At 45.8% G+C, this 18,254-nt stretch overlaps 1 protein-coding gene across 1 annotated transcript in view; it reads right to left on the reverse strand.

The window, feature by feature from the left end:
• Positions 1 to 15,502, reverse strand: part of St14 (ST14 transmembrane serine protease matriptase) — a 40,037-nt gene extending 24,535 nt beyond the window's left edge. The window contains exon 1 of the mRNA XM_090319835.1: positions 15,266 to 15,502. Within this exon, the coding sequence (XP_090175961.1) occupies positions 15,266 to 15,346 (81 nt within the window). The 5' untranslated portion in view covers positions 15,347 to 15,502. The remainder of the gene's footprint in view (positions 1 to 15,265) is intronic.
• Between the last annotated feature and the right edge of the window lie 2,752 nt (positions 15,503 to 18,254).

Below are 18,254 nucleotides of genomic sequence, written 5' to 3' on the forward strand. Positions count from 1 at the left end.
ATCATTTATGGACACAGGTGAGTGGCTCAGACCTGAGTCTAGGACAAGGGTGGCTAGATTGATGAGCCACTGCTAACTGTCACTCTCCCCTTGCACATTCAGTGACTCAGTGTCCCCACCCACGAGATGGGGCAGACTTCGATTCCATCACCACCACTCTCAGGCCATGAGAGCCATAAAATGTCTCTGTGATTGTTCAAGCAAGAAGGGACAGTACAGACTGAGTATGAGGAAGGTTTCCACGGTAAGGAGGCATTCTGTGCGTTGTCAACTTGCTTTCTTGTTTAAGAAGAAAGGCGAAGCCAACATAAATAATCACGCCAGCCAGTTCTAGTTTTATCCTGGCCAGAGTCTCTAGAAACACGGTATGGCCAAGGGCCATCTTAGACCACAGAAGTGACATCCTCCAAAATGGAACGCGGTATATGCCATCTGTTGGCACAAGAGACGTAGGCTGTGCTGGGCCAGAGAGCAAAGGCAAAGACAGCGAAAGTCTTCCTCTTCAAGTTGCTCATTGCAGGCATACCTTTCTTTATTGCACTTTGCTTTATGGCACTTGGACGATATTATATTATTTAGAAACTGCATTTGTGCTCAATCTGTAGGTGCCATTTTTTTTTCCCAACAGCTCTGATGACTGCTGCCATTTTGTAGCAAGAGCACTTTTACTTAAGTGATACACATTGCTTGGTTTGTTTTTGTTGTTTGTTGTTGTCATTTTTGTGTAGATTGCATACTCAAGAGACATTACAGGGTAAATGTAACTTTTATATATACTGGGAAGCCAGAAACCTATCTACGGAAAATTCTGATTACTGAAGGAGTTTAGAACGGGATCTGTTGGCATCCCCAAATCTGGTCTCCAGTTAGGGGGGACTAGCCTAGACTTAGACAGATGGTCTGAAGTTAAACCAGCAGACACAGGTAAACAGAGGCAGCTGTACAGATAGCAGATATCTGTAATTCAGGGGGCGGGATGTCACCCTACCTTCCCAGTCCAGGGTTTAATCTAGAAAGGACACTTGAAAAGGTCATCATGAAAATATGAGAAAGGGATGAATAAAAAGTGGGCAGGGGTTGAGGGGCAGGGGCCTGGGAGAGACCCATGTTGGAAACATACAACACACTCACCAACCTAGGCAACTGATCTAAAACACCAGATTCTGGGTTGGCACTGGTATCTCATGCTGGTAATCCTTAGCTACTCAGGAGGCTGAGATCTAAGGACAAAGCCAGCCCTGGCAAGAATGTTCATTGAGACCTTCATCTCCAATTAACCATCAAAAAAAAAAAAAAAAAACCAACCCAGAACCAGAAGTGGAGGTGCAGCTCATGTAGTAGAACACCAGACTCGAAGGGAAAAAAAATCTAAGGAACAGAGTGCCCTGGCCCTGAGTTCAAGCCCCAGTACTAGCAAAAGAAAGCAAGAAAGAGGTTAGGAAATTAGAAAGGAAGAGAGGAATAGAAAGAGAGAGGCTGGAAATAAAGAAGAGAGGGAGGGAGAGAAGGAAGGAGGGAGGGAGGAAAGAAGGGAGGGAGGGAGGGAAAGAAGAAGAGGAAGGGAAAGAGGGAAAGAAGGGAGGGAGAAAGAAGGGGAGGAAAGGGGGAGGGAGAGAGGGAGGGAGGGAGAGAGAGAGGGAAGGAGAGAGGGAGGGAAGAAAGGAGGGGGGAGGGGGGAGAAAGGGAGGGAAGGAGGAAGGGAAGGAGAAAGAGAGGGAGGGAGCAAGAAAGCAAGCAAACAGATTTTACAAAAAGTCATTGGTTACTCCACCTGTCGTTCCTGAGACTTATTAACTTGTAAAAAAAAAATAGAAAAAGAAATTAAAACACTGCAGCACTGTTCTGCACCCACATTCCCAAGCTCTTCTCCTAGGAGGGGTAAGGGTCTAGGATCTAGAAGAGTTTTTGTTGGTTTGGTTTGGTTTCATGTGTGTGCTGGTCCTGGGGCTTGAACTCAAGGCCTGGGTGCTGTCCCTGAGCTTCTTTTTGCTCAGGGCTAGCATTCTACCACTTAAGCCATAGTGCCACTTTTCTAAGTTATTTATTGGTGATTAAGAGTCGCATAGACTTTCCTGCCTAGGGTAGCTTCAAACTACAATCCTCATATACTAGCCTCCTGAGTAGCCAGGCAGCTGCTGGCAGCTCATGGCTATAACCATAAGATCTAGAAGTTTTTACAAGAACTTCTGGTCATTCTTTTCTTTTTTGATTAGGTCTGAGTCAGGTACTTAAACTAGGTACTTTAGCCCACTGGCTAATGCTCTACCAAGTGAGCCATGCCTCCAACTCTCAGGTCATACTTAGGAAGCCAAGAGTAAGAAGCTTTCCAGTTCCCAGGCAGCTGGCTCATCCACTTCCCATCACCAGGAGAGGAGGCTGTAGGTGGACCTGTCCCAGCCTGTCTATTTTAAACCACCACCTGAGATGCAAGGTACTTGCTGTGCAGGCTTGGGCTTTACTTCCTGCCCTGGGGGCCCTCCCTCTACAACATTACAGCATTACTCCAAAAGTCCCTGTGGCTGTCATCAGTTTCCTCTGAAACAGACACGCCAGCTCCTCCTCAGGGAAGACTGGCCAGCTGGTGGGGATACCCCGCCCTTTTGCCTCCTGGCCCTTTCACCCTTGCCCTCTGATCCTGTCAGAGTCCATTAGCTTTCCCACCAGACACAGCTGCTTTGAAATGGATAGGGCTATGGGATGCAAGGATCCTTCCTTTTTTTTTTTTCTTTTCTTTTCTTGCTGTTCCTGGGGCCTTACCTCTGGCCTGGGCCCTGTTCCTAAGCTTTTTTGCTCAAGGCTAGTCCTCTATCACTTGGTTGGGCCACAGTTTCACTTCTGGCTTTTTTCCCCCTCTGGCAATTAATTGCAGATACATGTCCCATAGAATTTGCTGCCTAGGGTGGCTTTGAACTGTAATCCTCAGATCTCAGCCTCCTGAGTAGCTCGAATGACAGCCGTGGACCACTCAGCACCCAGTGGATCCAGATTTTCCTACAGATGTGTAACTGCAGTCCAACCAGGGAACAGAAAGCTGACCTGAGGCCAATAGCTGTCACTGAAGAAAGTTAACCAATAGGTTTCAAACTCAGACCATAAAGGAAAGTCCCTCAGGAGATGCTTTGAGGGCACTCTGTTAAGTGTCTGCCATTAAGTAGCCCACCTTTGAGAGATGGCATGTCCCACTCTTAGCGAGGCCCAGGCACCACTGCCCACACAGCCTCAGGACAGGGGCCACACACACTGATGCCACAAGACCCTCCCTGCAAGGAGACAAAGTTCTCACTGCCTGACCCAGGACTGTGCTTCCTCTTTGCAGGATGGGATGGACATAACCCATATAAGGGGTCTAGCTGCAACCTAGAGCTCTTGAGACAAATACTGCCTCAGTCTTTCCCTCTTAAAACTGGGTTAATGATCCCTTATGGCAATCTACGTAGAGTGCCTGTAGAACATAACTAGCCAATTCCCACTAATGAAAGAGCTTACATACTGTCTCCCTTTGATTTGGACTTCTCTGCCCACCATCCACCCATCTGTCCAAAGCCAAGCAACCAGTCCTCCCTCCAGCCTGGGGGAAACCAGCTGGGATGTAATAACAAAAACTATCACAGTACAAGCCTGTGTGGGCCTCAAAAACACCAGGTAGAAGTAGGTCTTCCTGGAGGCCCACTGTGTGTGAAGGGCTGAGTTAAGGCAAGTCCAATCCACCTATCTGCCCCAGGAAGCCCTCCTCACCTTCCCCATTCTCCTCCACTGCTTCCATCTCTGTCTTACCAGAATTAGCACTCCATTGTTTGTTTTCTGTTTTTCTTGGTGAGGAGAGAGGTACAGGAGATGGAAACCGGGACCTCAAGTATGCTAGTGGATGAATGGATGGATGAGTGATTGATGGATATCTCTACTCAGATATCCATATTCAGCTTTCTCCTGTATCAGGCTGGGATGCTCTAGGAGATGCCAGTTCCAAACCTGTTTTCAAGGTACCTTTGTTTCCTTGGAGGGGGAATGCTATAAGTATTCTCTGAGGTTCTGCTTCCCTCAAGATCTCTATGTCAAACCTGGCTAGACTCAAATTCAAGTTTGGACTCTATTTTCTCTTCCTCTCATGATCCCTGACCCTCAGTTCAGTTTCCTAAATATCTCTAGCTCTTTCAATCCATGCAGTTCAGGCCGACCTTATCCTTATTTTGCCCAAAAACCATCTTTTTTTATGCCAGTCCTGGGGCTTGAACTCAGGGCCTGAGACTGTCCTTGCGCTTTCTCAAGGCTAGAGCTCTACCACTTGGCCCACAGCACCATTTCTGGCTTTTTCTGTGTATGTGATATCGAGGAATTGAATCCCGGTCTTTGTACATGGTAGGCAAGCACTCTACGACTAGGCCAAACTCCTGGCCCCAAAGACCTTCTGATTCCAGCCCAACCACCTACCTTCTTCCTGTCCTGAGCTATCATCTGCAACAGTAGAACCCAGCAGATCCACCCAAAACTACACAAGAGCAGTGGAGATGTGGCTGGCCTCAAAGAACTTTTTTCCATTCATTTTCTTGATTTTTCACAAAGCCTGTTTTTATTTTAGGGGCAAGTACATTTTTTATTATTGAAATTTCTATCAAGATCGTTAGAGGTTCCCAACAACTATCAGAAATAATACTGAGAGGTTCTTTATTCCCTTTGTCCAGTCCCCCCCGCCATACCCCAGTGGTAACACTTGTACAAACTGTTATTACAACATTGACATTTACACTGATGTGATCCATAGATCTGACTCAGATTCCTTATCTTCCTTGTTCTCATGTGTGTATGTGCACATGTGTAGTCAGTCTATCAGTAGTATAGTTTCCTGTATCCACTATTGGTCAAGACTATGAAAAGCTTCAATGGAAGAGTCCCCCTAATGCCTTTTGTAAGCAGACCCACTCCTTTTGATTACCCATATTCCTCAGTCCCTTAAACACTAGACTTGTTCAGTTCCTGCACTGAAATCATAGCGTATATAAGATTTAGACACTCTTGGCTCTTTTCTTTCACTATGCATAGTTCCTTAGAAAAATCATCCAAGTCACTGTGTCTATAAAAAAAAAATGGATGATAATCCTTTGTAGGGTTGAGGAGTATTCTGTAGGTACCACTTGGCCTTGGAGTACCCAGAGATCTGCAGAAGTTAATGGGAAAGCCCAGGGTCCATCTATGGAACCTCTGAGAATTGTCTAGATTCTATCAGTGACGCCCAGACTCCTAACTGAGCAATCTAAGAAACTACCATGGCAAGAGGACCATAAATCAAACAAGGACCCCTGCACCCCTAGGGGCCCATGGTTCTAAAATTTCAACACAGAACTATAGGACTACTCTTCCTTCAGAATCAGATTGGGACAAGTTCTAGAGAACATCTCAGGTCCCATCTTCCCAGAGCCATTGAAACAAGTTAGGCACTGATTAGCATTGCAACAGAACCAGTACAATTTTTCCTGCTCAGGGCAGTGCCAGAAAATACTCATGTTACTGTTTATGGTCACCATTGGTCTGCCAATCAAATTCATTTCCTCCTATCACAAAATGTTTTCTAAGCCTCTAGCCATCAAAGTTAACAACCCCCCCCACATTAGTCCTGTGAATAGTTTTTGGTATGTTGTATTATTTATGACACAAAGACAGGAAATTAATATATATGTTGTTTTTCTTTGCAACTCTTTCCAGTAGGTATTTAGCTGGAGACAGATGGAGAACCCACTGACAATGCAAGCTGGCAGCATATAGCGTCTTCCTACCCTAAACGATTTACCAGGTATATCTTCTGAGAACTCTCCAGGAAGGCTCAGGAGTTTGGCCTAGTGGTAGAGTGCTTGCCTAGCATGCACAAAGACCCCAGTTTGATTCTTCAGTACCACATACTTGGAAAAAGCCAGAAGTGGTGCTGTGGCTCAAGTGGCAGAGTGCTGGCTTCGAGGAAAAAGCCCAAGGACGGTGCTCAGGCCCTGAGTTCAAGCCCCAGGACTAGCAAAAAGAGAGAGGGGGGGCTTATTAGCCTCATGGTTTTGGAGGCTTTGGTCTAGGACCAACTCTTTCTGTTGCTTTCATGCCTGTGCTGGATATCATGATGGCAACATATGGCAAAAAATCAAGCTGTTTACCCCATGCTAGAGACATGAAGAAGATAAAATAAGAGGGCCAGCAGTGGGCCTAGTGGTAGAGCACTTGTATAGCATACACAAAGCCCTAGGTCTAATTCCTTGGCACCACATACACAGAAAAAAAGTCGAAAATGGTGCTGTGGCTCAAGTGGTAGAGGGCTAGCTTTGAGCAATAACAGCTGAAAAACAGCATCCAGGCCCTGAATTTGGGTCCCAGTACTAGCAAACATACAAAAAAAAAAAACTTCAACCAGGTTCCATCTTTAAAAGTTTCCCTACCCCAGCACTGATGGTTCACCCTGTAACCCTAGCTACTCAGGTGGCTGAGATCTAAGGCTCACAGTTCAAAGCCAGCTGGAGCAGCAAAATCTATGAAACTTGTATCTCCAATTAACAGAAAACCAGAAGTGGTGCTATGGCTCAGAGTGGTAGAGCCCTAAGCAAAAGAGCTAAGTAAGGAACAGTGCTCAGACCTGGAGTTCAAGCCCCTCAACCAAAATAGAAAAAAGAAAGTTCCCACCACCTCCCATTAAAATCATGCTCAGGACCAAGCCTTTCACACATGGACCCTTAGAAGTCACTTACAATCCAAACGACAGCACTGTTGGTAAGAAGCAGGCCGCTTATTCTTATAATCCTAATTATTGGGGTATACGACATCCGAAGATCACAGTTTGAAGCTAGCCCAGGCAGCAAAAAGTATGTGACACTCAGAACTCCAATTAACTAACAAAAGCCAGAAGTAGAACTGTGGCTCAAGTAGCAGAGCATTAATCTTGAATAACAACGTTCATAGACAAGCACACACGCGCATGCGTACACACATACACAAATAACAAAAGAATTCCAGAATTTCTTTTTGTCTATTTGCTTTTGTTTGTTTGTTTGTTTGTTTATCAGTCATGGGTCTTGAACTCTGGCCTGGGCGCTGTCCCTAAGCTCTTCAGCTCAAGGCTACTACCCTACCCCTTGAACCACAGCGCCACTTCAGCTTTTTCTGTTTATGTGGTACTGAATCCCAGGCTTCACGCATGCTAGGCAAGCACTCTACCACTAAGCCACATTCTCAGCCCAAGAAATTCACTTTCTAATGCATGTATTTCTATACTGTTTGACTTCAAATTCCCCTCCTCGACATTTGTAATCACAAACAAAAACGTTTTTTCAAGAACATGCATAAAAATAGCAAATTATTGCCAAATTTATTTGTTTGTTGATATGTTTTGGTGCTGGTCCCAGAGCTTGAACTCAGAACCTGGGCATATCCCTCAATTTTTATTCTTATTTTTTTGCTCAAGGCTGGTGCTCTACCACTTGAGTCACAACTCCACATCTGGCTTTTTGGTGGTTAATTGGAGATAAGAGTTTGGGGGACATTCCTGCCTGGGCTCGCTTTGAACCACGACCCTCAGATGTCAGTCTCCTGAGGAGCTAAGATTATAGATGTGAGCTACCAGCACTTGGCTCCCTATTAGCTTTTTAGTAATAACTTCCTAAAGTATAACCAAACAAGAACTTAGAGAAAATAATTTCAGATTTGAGGCAGACACATTACAAGCCTGGCCTTTAGTCAGGTCTGGGTATTTTGTGGTAAGTAAACACCCTGACCACAGGTAGCAGGCAGTCTGGTTTCTCTCACTGAGGGTGGTGTATTGTATGTCTTAACACAGATGGGAATGTTCTGTTCACAGCAGTGTGTGTTGTCCTGCTCTTTCTGACTGACTCATAATTAGAGCATCCAAGGTATGGATGGACCTTTCCCTCCCATCTCAGTGTCATCTACAAAGCAGAGAAGCAGAAGTCCCAAGTCCTCATCTGTTTTTTTTACCAGACAGGAGGTGGCACAGAACCCAAGAGGAAGTGAGGGGCAGCCTCAAGCAACCATCTGAAGGGACCCTCAGTCACTCAGTCAGACACAAACCTAATCGGCTTCAGGATCTGTCCAGCAGACAACAAACTGCTATCTATGCCTTCCCCAGAACACAAAGGGCTTGATACATGGTACTATCTCACTCTAGACAAGAAAGCACGCATTTGAGCCAGGCACCCATGGCTCACACCTGTAATCCTAGCTACTCGGGAGGCTGAGCACCAAGTAACACAGCTTGAAATCAGCCTGGTAGGAAAGTTTGAGACTCTTCTAATTAACTACCAATAAGCTGGAAGTGAATGTGTGACTCAAGTGGTAGAGTGCCAGACTATAGTGAAAAAGCTTAGGGACAACACTTAGACCCTGAGTTCAAGCACCAGTACCAGTACAAAAATACATATATACATACATACATTAAAAGCACATCTTTGTATGTAGCAGAAAGAAGTGTGAGAGGGCTGGGAGTTTGGCCTAGTGATAGAGTGCTTGCCAAACACGTACGAAGACCTGGGTCCGATTCCTCAGTACCACATACATAGAAAAAGCCAGAAGTGGTACTGTGGCTCAAGTGGTAGAGCTCTTGCCTTGAGAAAGCCCAAGGACAGTGCTCAGGCCTGAGTTCAAGCCCCAGGACAGGCAAAAAAAAAAAAAAAGTGTGAGAAATGGAAATAACCTGCTAAGTAGTTTTTCAGCTTAAAATACTCACCATAATTTTGTAACCATATTCTTAATAAATGAAGCCACATTTTGCTAAAAAACCTTGTTGAAGTCACACCTCCAGCTGTTTCTAATCTGCTACCTAAGTAACCTCATCAAAAGGGAAACCAGACAAATTTGGAGGAGGTGACTTTGGTGTCTTGTCTTGGCGCCTGATGATCATTACCCTCTTATTTTTTTTTTTATATGCTCCCAACTATGTCTAATGATGTGTACTGGGATTTTGCTGGGAATATGCATTCATCAAACGCCATCGCCTTTGGAATACAGTTTTATAATAGCATTGTGGCTCCACTCCTTGGCTTTGAAGTCTCACAGATCAAGGTCTGAATTCTTGCTCTACTTCTTCCCGCCTTTGGGCTATTTATACAAGCAGCCTTTTGAGCTGAAGTATTCTTTTCTGTAAACCAAACATTCTCTCCATATGGCCACTGGGAGGCAGCCATATTTAAGAAACCCATATTTAAGGAAGAGGAGAAATGGCACTCATGTTCTTCTCCACCCTTCCTCCATCACCACCATTGCCTCTACATCATCAGTGGGCTATAGAGAGAGAACAGATTCGAAATCTGACTACTCAATCAGTTATTCTATCACAAGGATTCCAGAGGAAACCCCCATGTATTGCTAAACCCAGACAAAATGGGCAAAGTCAGAAAGTACACACACCTACAACAAAATCTTTAGTAGGGATTTGCTTCTAGAACAGTCCTTGACTGGGCATATCACTCAAAGACAGAGCACTTACCTAGTATGCATAAGGGCCTGGCTTCAATCCCTAGCACACCACACACACACACACACACACACACACACACACACACACACACACTGTTAACAAAGATGAAAGAGCAATCACTGCCCACCAGCTCTGAGCCAATGCCAACCACCCTTCTTATCACAGACATCTAGGATGAGAACATTGAGAAGCTCAGAAGTTTCTACCCTCATCTCAATGCTACTTAATCACTTTTAAAATGCAGCCTATCTCATGCTTCATTTCAGAAGTACCTGAAGAAATTCTTGCCAGGAGTTTGGCCTAGTGGTAGAGTACTCGCCTAGCACACATGAAGCCCTGGGTTCGATTCCTCAGTATCACATACATGGAAAAAGCCAGAAGTGGGCTATGGCTCAAGTGCTAGAGTGCTAGATTTGAGAAAGCCCAAGAACAGTGCTCAGGTCCTGAGTTCAAGCCCCAGGACTGGCAAAAAAAAAGGAGGAGGAGGAGGAATGAATCAAACAAACAAGTAGATGAAAAATGAATTCTTACCCTAAGTAATCCATCTCTTTCGGAGCCTACTGGGCAGGCAGACCTGTTTTGCATGTCACCGACCAGGGAGAATACAGTAGAGCCAACACACTAGGTTCTAACTAGATAGAACTACCACCCTGCTGTTTGACTTTCAAGCACATTGCTCAGCCTGTCTATCCTGCATCCTCCTCACCTATAAAAGGTTAATAATGACAGCAGTTACCACATCATTTCTGTGGATCCTACATCTGAGAAAGGAATCAAAGCTCTAATTGTGGAGCTGAGGGCGTAAGTAGCTCAGTGGTACAGCACTGGTCTAGCATGCACAAAGCCCTGCAAAAACAGTACAAAAATAAAACTGGAGGCTGGGAATGTGGCTTAGTGTAGAGTACTTGCCTAGCGTACATGAAGCCTTGGGTTTGATTCCTCAGTACCACATACACAGAAAAGGCTGAAAGTGATACTGTGGTTCAAGTGGTAGAATGTTAGCCTTGAGCAAACAAACAAACAAAAAAAGCACAGGGACAGTGCCAGGCTCTGAGTTCAAGCCCCATGACTGGCAAAATAGATAGATAGATAGAGCAAGCAAGCTGGGTATCAGTGGCTCATACTATAATCCTAGCTATTCAATAGAACACTGAGATCTGAGGACTAGATTTGAAGTCTTTTTGAAATCTTTTCTTTTTGAAAAGACCACGAGACTCTTATCTCCAATAAAACAGCAAAAAGCTGAAAGTAGAATTGTAGTTCAAGTGGAGAGTGCCAGCTTTGAATAAAAAAAGAAAAACAAAACCTAAGGGATAGCACTCAAGCCTGTATTACAAGCATAAATAAATAAAAATATTGTATGTGAACTGAACAAGTGCAGACTTCCTTCTTCATATCATAATCTCCTAAACAATATAACAACTGTTTACCCTGTATTAGATGTTATGCAAATACTCACATGCCACATGACCACATCCAGTCAACAAGGACCACCTATGCAATGGTGTATGCCATACAGCCTCGGTATTACAACTGGCTACATCATAATCATTGTGTGACAACATTGTGATATTCACACATCAACCAGATCTTCTAGTGACCAAGTTTTTAGAACATATCCCTATCATTACATAACACCTGACTGTACGATTACATGAAGACTTGAGCACCTCAGATTCTGGCATTCACGAGGGGTCCTGAGTATTGAGAGGCAATAGCTCACGAGTCCTGGCAGTGCTATCTAGGGCTGCAGATGCTCACAGCATGCACATACTAGACGTCACAGGAGCTATGGGATCTAGGCTCCTCAGAGACCCTGGTACATTCTCCCTCCCGTTCCAACCACAAACTGGTCTGGGCAGCACCACAGATTGAAGAAGGAACAGACAACAGGGGAACTTCAGGACTACCGGCCGTGGAGGGCAGAAGCCACTGGCCACAGCAGCCAGGTGCAGAGAGGGAGAAAGCTGGTTCTCCTTCTGCAGTCTGTGAGATGACACTGTAAGCCACCATGTTGGCTCTTAGCACACCAGTTTGGGACACTTTCACCGGTGCTAAGTGATTTAGGGTTCATGCCTACTGAGGGGCAATCAAACTAGAGTGGTCTCTTCTGCCTCACTTCTCCCAACTACTATATGATGTCATGAACCATCACATTTCCCAGAATGTGGAAAAAGGAAGGGCTTCTAAAGCTCTCTGGAGAAAGCTCCTCTCCTACACAGAGTCCTCACCTATACAGTACCCCTAAACTCTCATGGCTCACTGCCTCTCTCACCACCACCCCAGCCCTGCACACATGCTCTAAGAGAACAAGAATGGAGCTGGCTGCTGGTGGTTCATGCCTGAAATGCTAGCTGTGCAGGAAGCTAAGATCTGAGAGGATTGTGGTTCAAAGTCTGGCCAGATAGAAAAGTTTCGAAGACTTTTATCCCTAACAAACCATCAAAAACAAAAACAAAACAAAAAACACAAGTAGAGCTGTTGCTTAAACAGTAAAAGTGCCAGCCTTGAGCTAAAAGTCAAGCAAGAGCCCCGAGTTCAAGTTCCAATACTGTCATACACAACACACACACACACACACACACATGCACGCACGCACGCACGCACGCACACACAGAGAAGAGAACAAAAAAGGTTAGCATTTTTGTCTGGGAGAAAGAGTGTTGTGCAACTGTCTGTCATCTCTTTCCATAGAAACTGGAGAAAGGGAGAGAAGAGGGCAGGGGACGAGAGTCTAGATTGTCCACTGCTGAGGTTTGGTTCTTCAACACTCCTTGAAGCACTACTGCGTGTTTAGTAAAGTAAGAGAATCCCTAATAACTGGCATTCTCATTGTTTTGTCTTGCACCCTGGTAATATTATATCACTTTCCTGTTGGTCTCAAAACCTAACTCAAATTGCTTGATCTGGACAGCGCACTGCAATTTACAAAGGGCTTTCATGAAAAATATCTCTTTAAATCTTTGCAACAAAGCTGGAACATAGACATCATCCCATTATAGAGCCAGAAAAACTGAGGCTTACAAAGATTCGATAACATGGCTAGACCCATGCAGCTCTGGGCCTTGGTTCTACGCTGCCTGTTTCTGTCATCACATGAGATGCCTCCAGCCCAGTCTATCCTGGATCTTCCAAGATGAGTGAGACAGACATCCCCCTAAGGGGCTTTGCTACAATCTTGAACTCATGACACTGAATGTAACTCCGTTATTCCACACTACATGGCATAACCTGAAGGCAGTGACATGTGACAGGGGTCTTTCCCACAGCAATTTCCCAGAATCTGGCAAATCCTCAGTGGCTGGGTGTACTACTGTGTCATTGAGCGACGGAATAAGTGAATGTTTGACCAACGAACAGAAAACTCAAATCGCTAGAGTTGTACAGCCTAGACTCTGACACCAATTTTGACCCCACAGCCTCAGATTTCACAACTCTAGTCTGTTTAGGGTGAGAGGACACTAAGTCTTGCCTTTGGAAATCTTGCTGATTATATATGTAGAGGTTAAAGCAGCTTCATAGACCCTACCAAAAGGACCCCAGGGACCGAGCTACTCAGTGAAGCAGGCTTCCCAGCTCTCATTACTACCAAAACAACAGGTATCTACACACCTGCTCACACACAGGCACAATCCCCAGGGATTGTGCAGCAGGGCCTAAGGGAAATCACAGCACCATGGGATTACTTTCCACTTCATGAGACTTGTGGGTCTGGGGTTGGTGCAAGGGCCTTGGGATAGGAGTATCCAGAGACAATAACCATCAATCAGGGATACAGGAATGGACGCAAACAGGAAATGAAGAACTCAAAGCACCAGCATCCCTTAAGTCAGGGCTCTACTGGCAGACAGAGGTAGCATGGCATAGCATGGGCTGAGAAAATTTCAAGGCAGAGTCTACACAACCCACCTGCAAACAAACGCTGCCAGGTGACAAGACAGAGAGAGAGGCAGAGACAGAGAGAGACAGAGGGGGGGGGTGGATTTCTGGAGAGACTTGGAATCGGAGAAATATGTGAGGACTTCCTGTAGAAATGAAAGTGAGTTGTGGTTAACTTCCTTCTAGACATACTGGCTCACCTCAAACTTCACACTCTCCTTGCATGACTCCCAAGATGAAGTTCTCTAAAAGAACAATTATACCGGGCCGGGAGTTTGGCCTAGTGGTTAAAGTGCTTGTCTAGCACGCATGAAGACCTGGGTTCAATTCCTCGGTACCACATATAGAAAAAAGCCGGAAGTGGTGCGGAGGCTCAAGTGGTAGAGCTCTAGCCTTGAGAAAGTCCAAGGACAGTGCTCAGGCTCTGAGCTCAAGCCCAGGACTGGCAAAAAAAAAAAAAAAAAAAAGAACAATTATACCATGGGGTTCTTTAGGAGCCCCCGCCCCTAATAGACTATAAAGTTACAGGGTGGGTAGCTCAGCAGGAGAAAAGACAATGAGCATTGAAAGAAAGTAAATGGTAGGAGTGAAGCAGAAGGAAGCCCTCAATGGCTGGGAGAGTAGATGAGCTTTCCAGAAGAGAAAATGGGCAAGGGGAATGGAAAGTTCTGGCTTATCGCTGATGAGTCAGAGAAGGAGGTGATGACCCCCCCCCCCCCAGGGCCTGGTGGGTGGGGGAAAACAGCTTGTGCCTCAGTTTTCACTGTCAGCAGATGCATCAAGAAAGGGAAGACGGGAAGGGTAAACCTAGAGGGAGAGGAGCAAAACAACCCAGAAGAAACAAACACCACCAACAGGCTGCCTGCTGAAGAGCCCCTAGTAGGCACATAGCAAGAATTCACAAACACCCCCAATTACCGAAAGGAAGAGAGAATGGCTCACAGCGGGGCGGAGGACTTAGCCTCTACCTGAAAAGTGAAAGAGACAACCAGCCCAGCTCAAAGGCTGTGTATGATGTTGATTCAAAACCGTCTCCGAATCTGGCACTAATTGAAGAAAAAGAATGATTTGAGACAGATTCCAAACCTAGCCCTCACCAAACAGCCCCTAACTCTGGCAGCACACTCACTTCCTTTCCAGTAAACCTGGGGTGTTACTGTACACAGTTGTGGTGAGTTGCCCTTAGTTGCTAGTTGTAGGTGTGTCCTTCAATAAAGTGACTCCTGTAGAGTAAGATGTTCTTGGAACTTTCAAGGGATTTTTTTTTTTCCCAGCCAAAAAAAAAAAAAGTTTCCTGGTTCAAGTATCATCAGAAGGAGGACACGCGCTCTCATTCACTGAGTCATGGAGACCCCTTCTTATGGGGTCTCCATTCCCTTTGGGAGAAGCCCACGCTAACTCAGCCCTGGAGACCTTAGCTCCACCCTCTCTGCAGGCCAGAGCTCAGGTCAACCAGTTGGTCTTTGGCAAGGATTCCGATGTGGAACAGGAAGAGGAAAAGTTCCTTTCCGAGGCTGAGAATAGACGAGTCGCCAACGCTCACCGATCCTCAGCCTCTGCGCCCTAGTTCCTTTCAAGATGTGCATTTAGTCAAACTCGCTAGGAGCCCCTATTTTGAAATCAGGGAAAGAATCTAAAGGACAGGAAGGCGGGTGGTGCGGCTCAACGTCTCCAAGGCCCGGCGCCCTCTTGCCTCCAGGGTGGCCGGCGTGGGGGAAGATCTTGTACCAAAAGTCCAACCAGCCCCGCCCGGTCACCAGCGGCCAGGAACCCGCCAAACAGGAAATTCCACCTGTGCGCCCAGGCCTGGACCACCACACCGGGCAATGGGAGTGGAGCTGGGCACAGCCCAGGCCCCGCGCGCCCGGCCCGGGGGCGCAGGGGCCCGGATGGTCGGCGCCCAGCTGAACCCCCCGAGCCCTCACCCACCTCCAGCCGCGAGCTGTACTTGAGTCCCGCGCCGAAGTCCTTCGGGCCCCCTCCGGCCTTGCGGGTCCGATCGCTCCTCATAGTGGCGGTGGCGGGACGTGGGTGTCAGAGGTGTGGTCCCCCGGGGCAGCTGGCTCCCATGGCCCGCCGGGAGCGGGGCGCGCGGGGGGCAGGGGGCGCAGCGCGGAACGGGTTCCCGGGCAGGCCCAGCGCGCCCGGCCAGCGGCGGCGGCGGCTCTCGCTCTCATTCTTCCTCCCAGCGCAGGTAGTTTCAGGGTGTGGCCTGCCAGACTCGGCCCGCCCCGCCACCCTCGCCCGCGCACCTGTCCCAGGCTGCGCCGCCCCCCGGAGGAAGCTCCGCCTCCCCCGCCGAAAGCCCACCTAACCTCCCCGGGGCGGGCCAGAACGGGGGATGGGGGGTCGGTGAGGACCCCACAACGAAAGCTGAGGCTCCCCCGTCCCCATAGCCTTTCTCCTGGCAGACGGCCCTTCCATCCCCGCTGTGCTCCCCCAACTCGGGCAACTTCAACCCCTCCCCGCCCCATCTTCCGCCATGAGGACACCTGGTTAACCTGGCTGCGTCCCAGTTAGGACCCCTCTGGAAGCAAACTGAAAGAGTGCTGTCCCCGCGTGCCTCTGGCCTCCCAGGGGGCAGTGGCAGCCTCTTCTCCCCGAGGGAGGCCTTCGGCTGTGGCCAGCACCTAGGCCTGGCTGGAAGAGGTCCTGAGAAACGGTCCTTCAGCTATCCGGGGTATCAGAAACCAACTTCTAGGTCAAGCAAGCATCAGTGTCTGAGGACTGTCACTGGAGCTGCTCAGGAGGCTGAAGTCTAAAGAGGGCAGTTCGAAACCAGCCGGAGAAGAAAAGTGCTTAAGACTCATCTCCAATTAGCCATTAAACTAACAAAAACAGAAGTAGAGTTGTGACTCAAGTGGCAGAGAGCAGCCTTGAGCAAATAAAGCTAGGAGAGAGAAGACAGAAAGAAAAGGGAGAGGGAGAGAAAAAGGGAAAGAAGATTTTTTTTAAATTACTTTTAAGTAGTTATACTGGGGCAGGAAGCCTAGCCATAGAGTGCTTGCCTAGCAGTCATGAAACCCTGGGTTCAATTCCTGATACCACATACACAGAAAAAGCCAGAAGCGGTGCTGTGGTTTAAGTAGTAGAACACAAGCCTTGAGAAAGCCCAAAGCCCTGAGTTCAAGCCCCAAAATTGGCAAAAAAAAAAAAAAGGAAGGAAAGAAAGAAAGAAAAAAGTAGTTGTACAAAGGATTTGCCATTTAACAAAGCAGTTTATAAATAATAAATAGACACATGATAAATCAATGTCACCACTTCCAACCTTCTCACCTATCCCACTAACCACTCCTTTCTTCATGGTCTTAATTTTGTGGGATATACACTGGATTCTTCACTTCATTCTCCTCCTCTTCTTCACTTCATTTGTCTACCTCTTTCCCCTTAACCAGACCCTACTCCATCCTTTTCAAGTACCTGCTTCCTAGCATGTTATTTTGCTGAACTTTGAATTTGCCTTTCTAAGGAATTACTCTATTTGAGTTCTCCCTTGAATCTACCGCATTTCAATGAATATATTTGTATATACTTGCATATCACTCAATGTATTTTCTTACAAGTTTATAAGCTAAATCTAGCTTTCACATATAAGGGAAAATATGTATCTTTTGTCTCCCTGTGCCTGACTCAATGCACTTCATATAATTTTTTCCAGGTCTTTGCATTTCTTTACAAATGGTACAATATCATTCTTTCTAATGGATGAATCAAATTCTGTTGTGTATATATTACACATTTTCTTGATCCATTTGTCCACTGAGAGGCATCTGGGATGATTCCATATCTTGGTTATAGTGAATAGTGCTGTAAAATTAACAAACATGCTAATGAGTTAAAAAAAAAAAGCCTTCTCAGAAGAAGTACAAATGGCCAATAAACATATGAAGAAATGCTTAACATCTCTGGCCATTAAGGAAATGCAAATCAAAAACTTAAGTTCCTCAAAAACTTAAATAAGAACTGCCCTATGATCCAGCAACTATACACCTGGGCATTTACCCAAAAGATTACAAACCAGGATACAGTAAAGCCACCAGCACAACCATATTTATTATAGTACTTCCTGGATTTTTGTCCTATTTTTTTGCCTCTTAGTGGTCACACTTCCTTGTATGAAAACAGAAACCTATTAGAATTGTTTTAAGAAGAACAAAGAGGATGGAAGAGAGTAATAAGAGTGAGGGATACATTGTTCATACATATGGAAAGGGCACAAATAATGTATGCTTGTGCAAATAATTTATGCTAACTTAAAAATAATTGTGTTGCCCAAAGTTCTCTCTCCAGCCTCCTCCCTTTTTTCTCTACACTTTCTCTTTTGACAACTTACCTCATTCTATGACTTCATATAGGGAAACCTAACTTCCCTACACAGAGAACATGAACAAGCACGCACTTAATATTAGCAATCATGTAGGAAATTCTTTGCTGGTACTCTACTGGTGTAAACATAGTCAACCAATACTACTGTGTACATACTGTGCTAAGTACTCCTGGGTACTATCAATCAGCAATGAACAAAGTTAAAATGCCTCCTTTAAAATCAAGAAACACCAAATTTTCTTTCTGGACTTGCTGGCCTTCTAAAACAAATAACATCGGCGAGTAAGCAACCTACATGGCTACAACAAGCAGAGATCTCTACTGACTTGTACTGGATATGTGACAGAAGTAATGGTAGCTTTAGGGATTTTTGAGTCACTAGTAGTTGATGGTTGCTTATTGTTGCGACAAGCTTAGTCTATTCTGACTGATACTCTTCCACCACCATGAAAATTTTTCCTTCCCTGGAAATAAAACAGAACTAGGTCTGGTTATATTCTGGTGAAGAATTTATCACTTTGTCTGTGTATCTCAGAGTCTTATTGATCTTTGAATCCTCAGATTCTAGGACAACAAATTGTATTCATTTAAG

This window comes from Megascapheus bottae, chromosome 27, assembly GCF_031878675.1.
Source record: "Megascapheus bottae isolate mThoBot1 chromosome 27, mThoBot2.hap1, whole genome shotgun sequence".
Lineage (NCBI taxonomy): Eukaryota > Metazoa > Chordata > Mammalia > Rodentia > Geomyidae > Megascapheus > Megascapheus bottae.